The sequence below is a fragment of the Engraulis encrasicolus genome, chromosome 23 (assembly GCF_034702125.1).
Source record: "Engraulis encrasicolus isolate BLACKSEA-1 chromosome 23, IST_EnEncr_1.0, whole genome shotgun sequence".
In the NCBI taxonomy this organism is placed as follows: Eukaryota; Metazoa; Chordata; class Actinopteri; order Clupeiformes; family Engraulidae; genus Engraulis; species Engraulis encrasicolus.
In genome coordinates, this window is record NC_085879.1 from 28,900,774 (window position 1) to 28,918,273 (window position 17,500).

At 45.1% G+C, this 17,500-nt stretch overlaps 2 protein-coding genes across 2 annotated transcripts in view; both read left to right on the forward strand.

The window, feature by feature from the left end:
* The window catches only part of tenm2a (teneurin transmembrane protein 2a), a 675,012-nt gene that overhangs the window by 598,124 nt on the left and 59,388 nt on the right, over window positions 1–17,500 (forward strand). The window contains exons 18-22 of the mRNA XM_063189651.1: window positions 4,569–4,779; window positions 7,528–7,647; window positions 12,084–12,345; window positions 16,618–16,749; window positions 17,110–17,245. Of these exons, the coding sequence (XP_063045721.1) occupies window positions 4,569–4,779; window positions 7,528–7,647; window positions 12,084–12,345; window positions 16,618–16,749; window positions 17,110–17,245 (861 nt within the window). The remainder of the gene's footprint in view (window positions 1–4,568; window positions 4,780–7,527; window positions 7,648–12,083; window positions 12,346–16,617; window positions 16,750–17,109; window positions 17,246–17,500) is intronic.
* The window catches only part of tstd1 (thiosulfate sulfurtransferase like domain containing 1), an 81,931-nt gene continuing 74,191 nt past the window's right edge, over window positions 9,761–17,500 (forward strand). The window contains exon 1 of the mRNA XM_063189654.1: window positions 9,761–9,770. The gene's annotated coding sequence lies outside the window, so the exon portion shown is untranslated. The remainder of the gene's footprint in view (window positions 9,771–17,500) is intronic.

Below are 17,500 nucleotides of genomic sequence, written 5' to 3' on the forward strand. Positions count from 1 at the left end.
ATGTGATGTGAATGACAGGCAGAGAGGAGGAGAAGACGCAAGGAGGACACAAGTCTTGCAGGGCATTATGGGAAGGAGAGAGAGAAACAGAGAGAGGGAGAGAGGGAGAGAGAGAGAAAGAGAGAGACAGAGACAGAGAGAGAGAGAGAAGAGAGAAAGAGAGAGAGAAACAGTACATGACTTCTCTCTCTCACACACACACACACTCTCTCTCTCTCTCTCTCTCTCTCTCTCTCTCTCTCCTTCCTCTCTCTCGTGTCCTCTTGCCCCTCTCTCTTTCTCTTCTCATCTCTCTTTTTTTACTTTGTCTTTCCCTCCCTCTCAATCAGGCCTGGATTGGTAATCTGGCATACATTTTACTGATAGTCCGACAGTCATCAGGGGCTAATGCTTTTTTTTTTGTTTAGTTGGAGGTGGGGGGGGTGTTCCTTCAAATTTTCCCTTACAGGTCGGCCCACAATTTAGAGGGGGCAGGCCATCAGTACATCCTTAATACGCAGTGGACAGAGCAGCAGGGGAGTGAGTTACCTGACTCTTGCCCTCTGGTATGCCGTTCCGCATACGGGAGGGAATGGAACGCCCCTGCGTGTAGCTGCTGAACGCAGCCAGATGATGCAACTCGGGTTCGGGGGTGATATGAGGGGGTCCATGCCAAAAATGCCCAGGCCAATTTGTGGTCCCAGTCCAGCCCTGCTCTCAATACCTTCTCGTTTATTCCTCCATCCTTCTGTTCACCCAGTTTTCTGTGTTGTGTTGTCGTGTTGTTTTGTGCTTTGTTGCATTGCGTTGCATGGCATGGCATTGCATTGTGTTTCTTGTGTTGTGTTACATTTGTTGCGCTGTATTTCGTTTTTTGTTCTGTTGTTTGACATTTTGTTTTGCTGCCTGGTATTGTGTTGAGTTGTGTCTCTGGTATCCTTCCAGTCGGGGCACTGTGAAGCTCACATTAGTTCAGCTCGCACCACTGTCCCTCCCTCCGCAGCTGCCTGTCATGTACAAGAGCTGGAATAATAGACACGGAGAGAGAGAGAGAGAGAGAGAGAGAGAGAGAGAGAGAGAGAGAGAGAGAGAGAGAGAGAGAGCGTTGAAAGCATCAATAAAAAAAGAGAAGGAGAATGATGATGCAACAGAAGCGGAGGCTGGCTGGTAATTTTGTTCAAACGCCTCAGAAGAAAAACGAGAACATCGGAGTCAACAAGCAACAGACACAAAAATGGAACAAAAGGGGATTTCACAGACAACTGAAAAAGATGGAATAGATCTTCAGACGAAAGGGAGGAAGAATAAGTCCAGTGATTTTGTGGGGCTTGAAAGCTTTAGTCTGAGAGTACAATGCCCGAGTTTGACCTAATTGGTCTGGGAAAGGCTGTGGTGTAGGGACGCAAACGATTAATCGATTAATCAACTTTAATCTATCAATGCCTTAATCGATTAAAAAACATTAATCGCAATTAATCGACAATTCAACTTACAAAAGACCCAGGTGAAATGGGCATGTGAAGAGTATGTGTGAAGAGGGGTGTGAATAGTGGGAATCACCTTTGGATTTAAGAATTGAAATATAATTAATTGAAATGTGGTATTTTATCTAAAAAAAAATTTAATATTTTTTTTTAGATTTAGTAGTTTTTTTCGAGAAACATTGAGATTTCAGGGGGAAAACGCAGCTTAACAATTAATCGTAAGTCGATCGATAAGGCTATCAACTAATGATTAATGAGTTAATCGATAATTTGCATCCCTACTGTGGTGTAGCCTAATGTTTAGGGAGTAATGGAGTGTAGAGACGGGATTGCTGGCACTTTGACGGGATCACTCGAGATAATGAAAAATGGAGGCGCACACAAGGCTTGTGACAAATGTATATTGTAGCCGAAAATGTACAACAGAAGTCAGAGGTTAACTGGAGCACCTAGTCCATTCTCAATGTCTCCAGTAGTAGTTGAGAATGGACTAGGTCCGAAACGTCTGTTGCTCCAGTTAACCTCTGACTGTCATCGCCTGGACTTCATTCAGTGCATAGCATAGCAGAACATAGCATTTTTGACTCTACCTCGTCATTTTGTCCAAACAACAACTGATTGTCCTCCTCCTTCTAAAGACTATTTCTGGGGGGCCCTGTCAGATGATTTTTGTCCTGGGCCCCATCAACGCTGTCAGCAGCCCAGTTTTTCTCCTGCACGGTTGACGTGCCCTTGACGGAAAGCATCTGACCCCAAAATTCCGTCATTGCTTTATACTCTCCCCTGTGTCTAAAATAGCTGTAAGTAGCTCCGGAAAGAAGCATCAGCTAAGTGTAACGTAATGTAATTTGGAAGTGAATGACTGGCGCTACAAAGTGGTGCTGGAGTCCTATCTTTTTTCAGATGATATTAGCACCAGCTGGTTGCCCAAGCAAGATGTCTGATGCATAACCGCAGAAATACACCAGCGGCGATCTGAGGGAGGCGAGCGACGGAAGTAATTGACTTTGTATTGAGTCGCGCGACAAAAGCGATTCTGGAGACTAGAGCGATTTGCGCGACGAGCGCGACAGTTTGAAGTTGAAATCTTTTCAACTTTCTATGACGCGGTTCGGCGACAAGCCGCGACAGCCAATGACTGTATAGAGGTCAGTGACCACAGCCAATGGGAATGCTTGAATGCTTTGCCTTCTGCCTGTACGGACATACTCTAGTCTCCTCAATCGCTCGTATCGCTTGCTGCTGCACTGTCGCTTGAATCGCATCGCGCCTGGTCTATTCGCGCGGTAATGCTGAGTAAATGAAGCGCAGCACAGCACTCCTCAGATTTGTAGATGCATTCTAGCATCTGTATAAGAGGGTATGTCCGTCTGTCCATCCGTCGGTCTGTCGGTCAGTCCGTCTGAAGCGCATTGTCTAAATTGTCATTCCCTCCTGTGTCCACAAGGTGGCAGTGCATAGACGGACGCATCTTTGTCCGCCTGTTTGACTTTCTTCCTGAGCCTACAAAGTTTCTCCTTTCTTCAGCATGTAATGCAGTGGTGTAGTCTACTTTTTTATGGTGGGTATACTGTATATTTGAGCATTTTTTGAAGTGGGTATACTGTATATATTTGTGCTATTCAAAATAATGGATAAATCAATTTTGAGTGGGTATACTGAAATCCCTGAAATTTAGAAGTGGGTATACTCCGTATACCCGCGTTCTACGTAGACTACACCACTGATGTAATGGCGATCGCACGCTGAAGAAGGGCTATGCCCAAAATGTTCGTGGGTGAATAAAGAAAGACAAATATAAAAAAGAGTGCTGTCCTTCACTTCATTCACTCATCTTTGTTTTATGTGGGATTCAGCTCACAGTTAAGAACTGTATTACTGTAATCATTAGGCGATAGTGTGAGCGTGTCTCCTCCACTTTACATTATGCTCACAAAGCTGTGATTGTCATTCTTTGGCTCTGATGCCAATCAACTGCCATTGTGCCATGCATTTTCATATATTAATGAGTTTCAGTGAAGGGGCAATTCTATATTTGTTTAAAGATCCACATTCTGTGAAGCTGAGCGATAGGATTCTGAAAAATATACAGCTTTACAGCAGTTTTGTTTTGTATCTAATTTTCTTGTCCAACAGGACCTTCTGGCTCAAAATAGGTCATTTTTGTCTGAGTTAGTGTGCAAACTGGTCTGAATATTCTTGGCGAAATTAAAAGTCTGTCTTGGAGGACCCTGCTGACCTTTGGGTCTGGTGTTGCCTCTGTAAACACAGCTAATTGTCAGACACACACATCCCCACACAGTTGTTTATACGCTATGTGCCCCAAACTCTCTTTCTCTCTCTCTCTCTCTCTCTCTCTCTCTCTCTCTCTCTCTCTCTCTCTCTCTCTCTCTCTCTCTCATGCACACACACACACAAATCATTAACACACAACTCACACAACCCACCACCCACACACTCATAAAAAACATCGTCTGCAATACTGAACTTCTTTCCCTCGCCATGCCCCCCAACCCCCCTCCCCCAATTAACACCCCTCTTCTTGATCTCATATCACTCCCCATGCCCCCCCCCACCACCCCTCTTTCTGAACTCCTATCATTCCCTATGTATCTCTGCACTACAACCCCCCACACACAAAAAACCCTCACTGAACTCCATACCACCCCTCATCCCACCCTTTCTGAACTCCTATCCCTTGCCACGTCTGCCCACCCCCACACCCCCACACCTCTCCCTTTCCCTATCCATGCGTCCTCACCCCATCCCTAATCCCCAACCACACTCCTCTATGAACTTCTTTCCCTCCCCATATCTGCCTATTCAAACACTCCGCTCCACCATAACCCCCCCCCCCACACACACACACACACACATTTCTGAACTCCTTAATTATACTGGTGTTCCTTCATCACTTTTAATTTCTAACCAAAATGTTGAAATTGTGTGTATTTGTGTTTTTATTCTGTGAGATCAAAGGCAATTTTCATACTGGCATGACAATTAAGTCTATTCTATTCTATTCTATTCTCTATCCCTATCCATGTGTCCCCATCCCATCCCTCCACCCTCCACCCCCCCCCCCCCCCATCTCTCTCCCTCCAGATGGCCTGACGGACTGCATGGACCCCGACTGCTGCATCCAGAGCCCGTGTCAGAACAGCCCGCTGTGCCGCGGCTCCAAGGACCCGCTGCAGGTCATCCAGCAGAGCCTGGCGCCCGCCCAGAAGGTGCGCTCCTTCTACGAGCGCGTACGCATGCTGGTGGGCCGCGACAGCACACACGTCATCCCGGGAGACAACCCCTTCAATGCCAGGTACAGTACATACACCACCACCACAGTCAACCAGGTAAACGTCATCCCGGGACACAACCCCTTCAATGCCAGGTACAGTACACTAGCCAGGCTGCGCCCTCCTAGTGACGCAACACCTTCAGTGTTGCTTCTAGTCAGGCCAGGAGCAATACAAATATCATTTCTGAGCTCCTGAAAAAAACGGGAACTCCTCCTACTTTGTCAGGAAGCAAACAACCATTAGCAAACGAAGGGAGGCGGGTCAACCATGCCGTTTGGGAAAAGTTAAATGTTATGCTCTTGGTCAGACCAAGTCAAACAGACCAGGGCAAATGGGCCCAGGTAGGTAGGGGTCCCAGAATTGTGTCCCCATAATATTGAATGTATTGGGGTAGGGGGCCCTTTCAGATGACTTTGTCCACCACCACCACCACCAACGCTTCACCTTGCAGTACTTCTTTATTGAATCTCATAATTGGATTGTTTTGCCTTTTTGTGTGTTTTTAGTTAATTAATCGCCCGCCATTTTTATTATTCTGTTGAAATAATCAATCGGTTTAATTCAGTTTGCACAGCCTCTTGTTTAGCCCATTCATCCTGTCAGCTAACAAAAAAAAAACAAAAAAAAACGGTTGTGTGATTGGTCATGGCCAAGGCAGTGCAGAGGCCATTTAGACCATCACAACAATGACTTGGTCCCACCCACCCACAGCCCAGAGCTACCTGAATGGTGCGGTTCTGGATGAATCATTTTATATCTTAATCTGGCGCGCCAGGCTAAAAGTGGAAGGCCATTTTAAGCTGAGGTACTACAGTACGGCTGGTGCTATATATGGCCCAGCCACAGCACCTGGCCACGGCTCCCAGACAGAATGGAGACCATATTCAGTATGTCGGGGAGGAGAGATATGTCGGCGGAGGCTATGGCGGAGGTTAAAATTACGAGGGAGGGGGTATTTTTGGCATGCTCGCTCACTCACTCGCTCGCTCTGTTCTGTGTGCAGATTGCAACCGTCTGCAATTACAGCGAAACCCCCCAACCCCTCTGACCCAGTTCTGAATCACAGAAGCACCAAAGCCCGGAGCCCGCAGCCTGGCATGGCACTGCAGATAATGATGAGAGAGGGGAGCTGCGGCTCCGTCTGTGGTGGCAGAGCTAATCTACAAGAGCAGAGTAGTACATTCTCCCGTGTGGATTCAGCACTTGGAAAAAGTTGAATTTAACACTCAGACGTGTTTGTTGTCAGAAGTGTTGAACAAACACAGTAAAATGACTGCAAGTACGTCCTGTATGTAGGGCTGTAAATAATATCGAAATGTATCGATATATCGCGAAATATTCTGATGATTGAATCGAAACGCATCATATCGTGGGGCATTTTTAAGAATCGAAAAAAAATCGAATCACTGGCCCCTGACCCAATAACTTAATAGGAGTGAAGAGGTAATTAGGAAAAAAATCTAATCAAATCGTATCGTAGCGTATCGTGGGGCATTCTTAAGTATGGAAAATAATTGAATCATATTGCATCGAATAATAAGATATCGATATTGAATCGTATCGTCATGGAGGCTGTGATTTACACCCCTACCTGTATGTGGTACAGACTAATTTAGGCCATTTGGATAGATGGAACTTGCTGTTGCACACTTTCTCTTGCATTCTCTTGCAATGTAAAGTGGAAAGACTACATATCATTGCATTTTATTGTCCATTGTCTCTGTATTGATCGCTGTAATGGCTACGGAAACATTTTCTTTCTCTACCCCACAAAAAGCATAAAATGGCCAATACACTACGTACACTATTACTGTGTCTGGGTTTAGCTCATTATATCAGATACACCACACACTTACAGTACGCCCGGGATCTATACAAGCCTTCCTCCCTGCCTCTGCAAAATAGCCATCGAAAGGAAGAGCTCTCCACAGTAATTGTTCTTCCGAGGCCCATTGTGTGTTCCTTCTACTGTTAGCTTATTCTTTGGCTAACGTTAGCAGGAAATTTTCGGGCCTTAAAGCTTGAAGACTAACAATAAAAGCTTTTTGGGGGGGGGATTGGGGCCAGTAAATATATTGACAGGAAACAAGTGGGGAGAGAGAGACGGGGAAGGGCCGGCAAAGGACCCGAGCCGGAATCGAACCCGTGTCAGCCTCGCAGCAGAAGAGTGCCCAACTGTCCGTGTCACCATGAAAGCGGTTTTGGAGGGATCAGTGTGTGGAGTACTCTTGATTCTTCTGACTCATTGAGAGGCAGAGCTTGATTAGTTACCGAAGAAGTGTGTGTTGCTTAGCAGTCTTCATTTCCCGTGAAAAGTAATGATCCTCAAAGATGTGAGTGTTATGCTCTTGGGTTGGGTTGGATAGGTGGCTAAAAAAATATATAAGTCCTTTCTTGCCTCCCTGTCTTTCCCGTGTCTACACACCTGCATAGTCAAGCAGTGTGTAGTCAATGTGTGTTGCTTTCCAGTCTTCCAATTTTCTTGAAAATGAATGCTTTTATGATGTAAGACATGTGCCATTGGTTTTGGTTGGGCAGTCTGATAAAGATGCTAAGAAGCAATTGTCCTTTCCTGCCTCTCCTGTCCTGTGTCTGCACAGCTGCACAGCTGCACAGTTTTTTCATTGATCTCAAATAATAAGAGACTTGCTCTTCTGTTTTGGGTGGGTGGTCTGATATGTACTGTGTAAATATGCTAACAACTAACAAATGTCCTTTCCTGTCTCCCCTGTCTAATGTCGTATACCTGCACACCTGCACACCTGCAGCCTCGCATCGCTGATCCGGGGTCAGGTGCTGACCACCGACGGAACCCCGCTGGTTGGGGTCAACGTGTCCTTCGTCAAGTACCCCCACTACGGATACACCCTCACCCGGCAGGACGGCACGTGAGTATACCCACCCCCACCCCCAGTGACACTGTTGTAACTTTTTATTAACCCACATTGCTAATTAAGAGTATTAGCTGGGCCAATAAAATATTAGACTTAAGACTTAATCTGGGTTAATGCCAGTTGCACAAGGATAACCACCTGCCGCTATCTGACTCGTATATGTTTACCTATTTACTAATTAATAATATAGAAGTACTTGTATTATTATCACTACGTAATACTTAGTTATTATTTAGTTCATTGGCCTCAATCAGACATAAGCATACATTACCCATCTTTGTGCAGGAGAAACAAGAAGAGAACACCGGAAGCCAGCAAGTCACAGGAGAAGACGAATGCCATTGCCATTAAGAAAGTTACATTTATTGATACATTGCAAGTGAGAAGAGCAATTCAGTTAACCCTTAGAATACCATAATATAGCATAACCTAGTGCCTATAGCATCAGGGCTTTAGCGCTCATCCACCAAGCGCATCCCCAGTTGTTCCCAGCTCTCTCTTAAGTGAGAACGGCTTGCTCTGAGCCAGGGACAACGCCCTGCTCGGAACCTAACCTATCCTGTCCCAACCGTTCTCTCGAGCTGCATCTGAGAACAGTATTTAAACCCCACAAGTGTATTACATCATGTAACAAACATGGTCAAAGCATCAGTGCAGCAAGAAGATACAAGAATACATTCTTAATAAACATGGTCAGCTCAGCCTCTAACTGGCTCGAGGGCTAAGTCAAATAAGGAAATGGTCACTCCTCAGTGTTACCTTCCCCAGACCTAATGTCTCTGAATGTTGGGCCTACCCAACTCACTAACTTCAGCCCAAGTGGCTTTGTGATAACCAACACCTCTGTAGCTAAGTTTACGACAGGGCAGCTGTCTTTAGTGGACTCATCTAGGCCCCAGAATCACACAGAAACCCTAACACAGTCACAGAACCACAGTTGAGAGTAAAATGAAGCTAGTTTACATACAAGATATTATATGTTCATTTCCAATAAATAATTGTAAATATTAATGAAGAAATGTTGGCAAATCTTCGTCAACACCATCATGGGCATTGGCATCATCTGCACTATCTCATCTTTGGCCCCCATCTCATCCTTGGCCCTCTCTCTCATCCAGGATAAGCATCAGCTGGCTTAACCCATTGATGCCTCCAGCTGAATGCCTAAGCCCTTGTTGGGAAATTTGCCCTCAGCCTATAAAAACCTAAATATCTTAGCCTCTGATGCACATAAAAACATCAAATATGTTGCATTTAAACCCCAAGACCCTCATCTTGCATTAGAATGTGTTCATTCAGCTGTAACATACCCACATTTTTATTAAAAAAAGCTAAAATCTCAAGAGCCTGAATGCAGCGTATATGTGTCTCCAGGCATCAAAGGTTAAACAACACGTACGAGTCATCAGGCTAAAATGGGTTGATGAACAAAAAAAAGTCTTGCCTCCAAGCACAAAGACATCAGGGCACACACAAAGGCAGCTTGTATGTGTATGTATACACGTGACCACACACACATTTCTTCTTACACTTAGCTGACACTTTCCTCCAAAGCGACTTACAGCAATTTTCTCCAGGATGTTGGTTACAGGCCCTGGAGAAATTGCGGGGTGCCTTCCAGCTCTTCAGCCATGGGTGTAGGTGTAGGGATATAGAATGGTGGGATTCAAAGAAACCTGCAACTCTCTGGTCCTACTGTAAGACCACCTCTCTACCCTACCCAACAAACATGGTTTTGAAGGTGAAATGACAGGAGGACATATGACAGATACAGAAGAGAGACAAAGAGGGAAAGAGAAAACAAAAGAAAGAGTAAAGATGATACTGAAGGGAAGAAAGACTGTCCGGTGACCAAAAAAATCATGCAGTGTAAAAAGAAAGAAAGAAAAATAGATAGATAGATAGATAGATAGATAGATAGATAGATAGATAGATAGATAGATAGATAGATAGATAGATAGATAGATAGATAGATAGATAGATAGATAGATAGATAGATAGATAGATAGATAGATAGATAGATAGAACAAAATAAAGACAGACAAAAAAATAGTATGACAGAGACATTCATCAAGGAGATTTCAGGTTAAGGGCCCATTGGCAATGGGCATTTTGTAGGACACCTAGCCTTCTCTTCCTGCAGATATGTTTCAATTTTGGTGAAGGGGTGTTCTCTCTTCACTGTTCATCACACACAAGCGCGCACACACACACACATACAGACACGGACACACGCACGCACGCACACATACACACACGCACGCACGCACACATACACACAGACACACACGGTGCCCCATGACATTTTCTCTCTCTCTCTCTCTCTCTCTCTCTCTCTCTCTCTCTCTCTCTCTCTCTCCTCTCTCTCTCTCTCTCTCTCTCTCTCTCTCTCTCTCTCTCTCTCTCTCTCTCTCTCTCTCACACACACACACACACACACATACACACACACACACACACACACATACACACACACACACACACACACACACACACACACACACACACACAGACACACACACACACACACACACACACACACACACACACACACACACACACACACACACACACACACACACACACACACACACACACACACACACCATGATTCCTCCTCCTCCTGTTTCACATCTGTAATGAAGCCAATCCATCAGGGGTGAGACATTATTTTCCTCATAGCCGGTTCAAAGCGCTCATTTAAATGGTGGCCCATCTGCAGGGATGGACTGGCCATCTGGCATACCGGGCATTTCCCGCTGGGCCCTGCAAGCACATTCGTGGGCACCTATTTTCAGAAATGTAAAAAAAAATACATTTCTGAAAATAGGGGACCACGAGGGTGCAGGGCCCACCGGTGATTCAGTTCAGCGCTGCTAATTATGAGGGGCCCCTTTAAGCCAGACGTGCCCGGGCCCTATTTCTCCCCCAGTCCAGCCCTGCCCATCTGTAGGGGAACAGTGCCATCAATAATAGAGAAGAGAAGGGCCCCCATGAATGGAGCTTCACAATCAGTCATCGCACAACTGCTCAACCTCCTCCTCTCCTCTCTTCTCCTCTCTTCTCTTCTCTTCTCTTCTCCTACTTATACGGTTATTTTATTTGCTGCACTTGTCACTCCAGTCTTTCTCCTAATCTGTCCTCGCATTCTTTCGTTTTTGTGTCTGTGTTGTGTCTGTGTGTGCGGTGTGTGTGTGTGAGTCTTTCACATTTTTACACTTTCAAACTCTTTTGATCGCTACTGTACTGTCGTTTTTTGTGCTATACTCTAAATGCATTGTTCCTTTCAGGCGTTTCCCACCTGTTAATGGGCTGTTGGTTGTACCATTCCACATTTGCACCTTTCTTTCACTCTCTCTTTTCTCTATCTCTCTTCATCTCCCAATCCTTTTATTTCCTTATATATATTTTTTCTTCCTCAGCCTCTGTCCTAGTATTCTTTTTTCCCCGTGTGTGTGTGTGGGGGGGGGGGGGTCCTCATTCACACCTCTCACCTCAACTTTTATGCTCGCTACTGTGCTGTCTTTTATAGCCTACTCCTGGCAGCCGAAACGTCTTTAAGAGTGTGGGTTTTTGAACATTCTATAAAAAAGAATGTGTTCTATAACAATGCAAGATTCGCCCAGAATTCTAGAACTTTCACGGCCCGAACACTCCTGTCACAATGGTGTGACGATACCCTCTTGGGTTTAATGTTGTTTTCTTTCTTTCACACCTGTTAATGGGCCATTGATTGTACCAGTCTACATTAGCACTTATTGTCTTTCTTTCATTCTCTATTTTCCTCTATCTCTCTCTTCATCTCAAAATCCTTTTATTTACTTTTTCATGTCTATTTCATTTATTAATTGGCCTATAGATGCCCTTCTATGAAAATCTCTAAGATTGAATTAATACCCCCTTCCGTCCATCTGTCTCTTCCTCACTCCCTCCTCTCTCTGTCTCCTCCTCCCTCACTCCCTCTCTCTCTGTCTCTTCCACCCTCCCTCCTCTCTCTGCTTCTCTCTCTCTCTCTGTACCTCTCTCTGTATCTCTCTCTCTCTCTCTCTCTCTCTCTCTCTCTCTCTCTCTCTCTCTGCCTCTCTCTCTCTCTTTCTTTGTGTGTCTCTGTCTCTGTCTCTCTCCCTCTCTCTGTTTCTCTCTCTCCTTCCCATAATGCCCTGCAAGACTTGTGTCCTCCTTGCGTCTTCTCCTCCTCTCTGCCTGTCATTCACATCACATAACTTCATTCTCTTCCTCGCACACAGCTATTAACACAAACTGACTGTCTCCTTCACGTCAACTCACATTACGTCAAATCTCTCTCTCTCTCTCTCTCTCTTTCTCTCTCTCTCTCTCTCTCTCTCTCTCTCTCTCTCTCTCTCTCTCTCTCTCTCTCTCTCTCTCTCTTTCTCTCTCTCTCTCTTCCTCTCTCTTATTCCCCAAAATAGTTTCGACCTGGTGGCCAACGGCGGTGCCTCCCTGACCCTCCATTTTGAGCGCGCCCCCTTCCTGAGTCAGGAGCGGACGGTGTGGCTCCCCTGGAACAGCTTCTACGCCATGGACACGCTGGTCCTGAAGACGGAGGAGAACACCATCCCCGGCTGCGACCTCAGCGGCTTCATCAGGCCCGACCCGGTTGTGGTTCCGTCGCCCCTCTCGTCCTTCTTCAGCTCAGCACCTGGGGAACGCTCCATCATCCCAGAGACTCAGGTACATGTACTGTACCAGCAGTGGTGTAGTCTATGTAGAACCGAACGCAGGTATATGCAGTATACCCACCGGGAAAAAAATGGGGATTTCAGTATACCCACCTAAAACATCTACTACTCTATGTTCTTGCCATGAGGTTAAGATTCACCCTAAAATACACTAGAATGCAGGGAATTGCATCGGATGTTCACAATGGTTTCCGCCGTCTCTGAAATATTCGCCTCATTTTGGGGCCCCCGAGGGCCCCGGAATCTAGTTTGGGAACTTATGCACCTGTGGCTCCCCAAATATATACTATACCCATTACAAAAAGTAGATTACACCACTGTGTACCAGGGATGTTGGATAAGGAGGAGACCATGAGACCCTATCGCCAGTATTTTACCTTATTTTGACCAAAGGTCCAATATGCACATGACTTTTGTTTTATTGTGTGCACTCTACACACAATTGACAAGTGACAATTTTATCCATTTTTGACGGATAGTTTTATATATGACAATTTAAGGGTTTTTAACATCATGCCATATGTCATATAACATGACCAATCATAACTGACCAGGGCGGGATTAAGATGGCCTGGGGCCCCTAGGCTACGGGTCGCTGTGGGACCCCTGGAAGGCAAATTATGCGACAAATTTACATATACAGTGTCAAGATGATTATTAGCTACTGTAGGATAACATGTCTACCAATTGTAGTCAGCATGACACATGTTTTTTTAATATTTTATATGGTCACAATTTAGCCATTTTTTTTTACTTTTGGACAATCAGGGCCCCCTGGCAGGTGGGGTCTCCTAGGCTGCAGCCTTATCTAGCCTGTGCATTACGTAATCCGGCCCATATCATGTAACATTGCCCAGCAGAAGTCCAGCCTGATTGATCCACTACCCCACCCCTTCCTGTTTCTCTCTCCCAACCATAATCTAATAATTTGGGGGCAGCCGTGGCCTAGTGGTTAGAGAGTTGGTCTTTCATTCTAGGGGTTGCAGGTTCAAATCACCCCTGACCTCTCCCTATACCTCTATCCATGGCTGAAGTGCCCTAGAGCAAGGCACCTAACCCCACATTGCTCCAGGGCCTGTAACCAATACCCCGAAAAATAATAACTGTAAGTCACTTTGAATAAATGAAAGCATCAGCTAAGTGCAATGTAATGTAATCTAATAATGCCCAAAAGGCACAAAAACAACACCCATGGAACAAATGCATCCTGGTCCAATCTTTCTTTTGGACTTGGTGGTATGAACATCACAAGCATTCCTGGCTGAATAACAGTAGCAGCCCAGGAGCCAAAACTGTCACCATCCAGCGTTCTATTCACTGATATTATCACAGCAGCCAAGGGCTGAATCAGTAGGACATATGTTCATGCCAAACACACTTTTTGTTGTCCCCAATCTATGATGATTGTGATAATGTCTCATGACAGTCTGCTTTCCAAATGGCAGCAACCTGTTCATCATAATAAACACCCCAGCATAGCACAACAGATGTTACAAAAGTACGCTCTTTTACAGACTTTTACATGCCAGGTGTTTCTGTTCAAAACATTTGGATTTATTTTGGGGCTTTTTATGTATTTATTGGAGATGGTGACAGGAATGTAGTGGAAGAGAGAGTTGTGGAAGGTTCAGGAAATGACCTGGGGTCAGACTCGAACCCGACCAAGCTTGGTGGCATGGGGCTCTAGCCCACAGGTCCAACCCCTGTTTTTTTTGTTTGTTTGTTTGCTTATTTTAGCATGTTTTTGTTTGTTTCTTGAATTCTTCTTGACATTTTAGAAGTCAAGAAGTAGTAGAAGTAGTTGCACATGCTTACGTTGAGGTCTACAAGTTCAATAACATCGAGCACTTCCTGCAGAAAATACCAACAAATACCCCTGACCCCAATGAATCAGTTAGGTCAAGAACTGGGTCACATTATGACCAAAAAAAACAACCACAAGAAGATTTTCCCTTCTTGCCTTGTACTGTAGTGGCTGTGTGTTTTATTGTCTTTTTATGGTGCCTCTACAGATGAGGGGTCTCGGTCTCGGAGCATGGGCAAGAGGGGGTTCACGGGGGATCGATTTGGAGGGTGGCGGGGGTCAGTGAAGAATGTGTCATGGGTGGTGGGATGAGGGTCGTAGGGCACGGGGGGCAATGGTAGCAAGGGTTGGGGGGGGTGGGTTCGCTGGCATGGTGGCTTGCTCTCAACATGATTTTCTTTGACCTTTAGAAGGTCCAGTGGCTCTTGTTTTTTTTCCTTCTTTCTCATCTTTTGCACTTCTGTACCCTTTTTTCGTTCTTTGTTTTTTCTTTATTTCTTCGTTGTTTCTTTGCACCTTTCACTATCTCTTTGAATGTCTTGTCTTTCTTTCTCATTCCTTCATCTCTTTTTTTCCATCCTTTTCTTTGGTTCTTTGGTTCTTTGGTTCTTTGGTTCTTTGGTTCTTCGTTTTGACAGACTGTGCCTTGTCTGTGTCACTGTCACTCTTTCCTCTCTTTTTCTCTTTTTCATTCTATTTCTCTCTTTCATTCTTTTCCACCTTTTTTCTTTGCATTCTTTCTCTGTCTCTGTCTCTGCCCCCTTTTCATTCTCTCTCTCTCTCTCTCTCTCTCTCTCTCTCTCTCTCTCTCTCTCTCTCTCTTTCTCTTTGTCTGTCTCACTGTCACTCTTTTCTTTTTTTCTTGTTTTCACTCTCCCTCCATCTCTCTCTCCCCCTCTCTCTCTCTCTCTCTCTCTCTCTCTCTCTCTCCCCCTCTCTCTCTCTCTCTCTCTCTCTCTCTCTCTCTCTCTCTCTCTCTCTGTCTGTGTCACTGTCACTCTTTTCTTTGTTTTTCTTGTTTTCACTCTCCTTCCATCTCTCTCTCTCTCTCTCTCTCTCTCTCTCTCTCTCTCTCTCTCTCTCTCTCTCTCTCTCTCTCTCTCTCTCTCTCTCTCTCACCCCCCTCCTCCTCTCGTAGCTGATTTTTCCTTTAAGTTCCAGCCTCCACTCCTCTTTCAGTCCTCTGTGGTACCTATCTGTGTATTTCAGTGTCTTTTAAAGACAGACTGTACCCTTGTCTGTGTGACAGTCTTCACTTCACACATTCACTCTCTCTCTCCATCTCTCTCTCTCACACACACACTTTCTCTCTCACACACACTCTCTCTCTCATTCACTCTCACTCTCACTCTCTCTCTCTTCCTCTTTCTCTCTCCCTCCTTCTCTCTCTCTCACTCTCTCTCTCTCTCTCTCTCTCTCTCTCTCTCTCTCTCTCTCTCTCTCTCTCTCTCTCTCTCTCTCTCTCTCTCTCCCGCTCTCTCTCTCCGTGTGTATCTGTCAAGTCTGCCATTGTCACATCGACCTGATGCCTCACCCTGCATCCTCCTCCACACAAGTCGTGAAAATGGCTCTCTTTGTGGGCCGCCGAGCCACAGCATGCATGCTATTTATACCCACACTATCAAATGCCATGCTGTTCCCTCCGTTTGTCATCTGTCTCTGCTGCCTGGGTCTTTCTTTCTATCTCCTTTTCTTTCCATCTGTCCATCATGTCACACCTCCCCCGTGCACTTTGCTGCTCCATCATTTTTTTTACCCTCTCTCTCTCTCTCTTTTTCAGTTTTTCTCAGGACTTCTTTAGAAATAGAAGTAGAGTAGAGAAGTAGACGTATGTCTGCTGTGTTTGTCAGGTATACTGTAGACGCAAGTTAGTTCGTACAAGTTTGAACTTTGTTACACTTTATATACTGATATATTCTTATTTTTCATTGTTGTGTGTCAGTCTCTGTCTCTTGGGTTGTGTGGCTGTATACCTGTCTATCCATCCCCTGTCTGCCTTTTCAGAATCAAACCTTTCTCGTGTTGGTTCATGAGTCTCTGTTGCGATCAGGCTTGCTATGGGAGGCCTTTGCTCGCTGTTGACATTTTTTGTTTTTCTTGACCTCTTTTTCTCTCTTTTTCTACCAGCTGCAGTGTTGCTATAACTGAAGTACAAGATAATAATTGTAGTGTCAAATACAAATATGCATATCTAAATAGAATTACAATATCAATAATGCCTTACATTATATGACACTTAGCTGACGCCTTTATCCAAAGCGACTTGCAATTATTTTCCTGGGTGGTCCCTGGGGTAATGCGGGCTTAGGTGCCTTGCTCAAGGGCACTTCAGCCATGGATGGAGAATGGAGAATACCACCTGCCTGATCATTAGGCTAATGCTAATATAGGAAGAAAGACACAAAGAAAAAGCTAACTTACTTTCTCCCCTCTCTCTCTCTCTCTCTCTCTCTCTCTCAGGTTCTCCATGAGCAGATCGAAATCCCGGGTACAGATCTAAAGCTATGCCACCTGAGCTCGCGAGCGGCGGGCTACCACTCTCTCCTGAAGATCACCATGACGCCCGCGGTGGTGCCCCTCAGCCTGCTGAAGGTTAGGGGTGTACATGCCTAATTATTATTACTGCATGAGCAACATAAAATGCCTGCACAAAATGAGTGCAATAATTACAACAATCGATGAATCGATTAATAATGATTGATTAATGCTCTTGTGGAAGAATCGATTAATTGAATGGTGGGCTGTTGGTTGCCTGGTTACCACATCGGAACGATTGTGTAGAACTAAAGGCAGTATGGGAGTTCGCAGTAAGATCGATAGCCTGGGAACTCCCATACTGCCTTTAGTTCCACACAATCATTTCGATCTGAAAGACTTGTGATTAGGTCTGGTGGTAACCAGGCAATAGGATGCATCGATTCAAATCGATTATTGTTTACACCACTACTCAAGGTGCACCTGATGGTGGCAGTGGAGGGCCACCTCTTCCAGAAGTGGTTCCACGCCTCGCCCAACCTGGCCTACACCTTCATCTGGGACAAGACTGACGCCTACGGACAGAGGGTCTACGGGCTGTCGGACGCTGTTGGTAAGTGACGAATGAAGGCTGGAGAAAGCACGCTGAAGAAGGCATGCACTGAAATGTATATCAAATGCTATATCGAATGTGCGGCCTCATCATGAAAAATTGATGACAAATCATGATAAATGACCAACATGACACTGCGTATATATTGCTAGTGTTGATTCAACAATTATAGAGGCGAACCAACTAGAAGAGTGTTAATTTTCACTATGTGTTGAATTAACACTGTAAACCTTACCATGCACTGTTTTTTTCCTG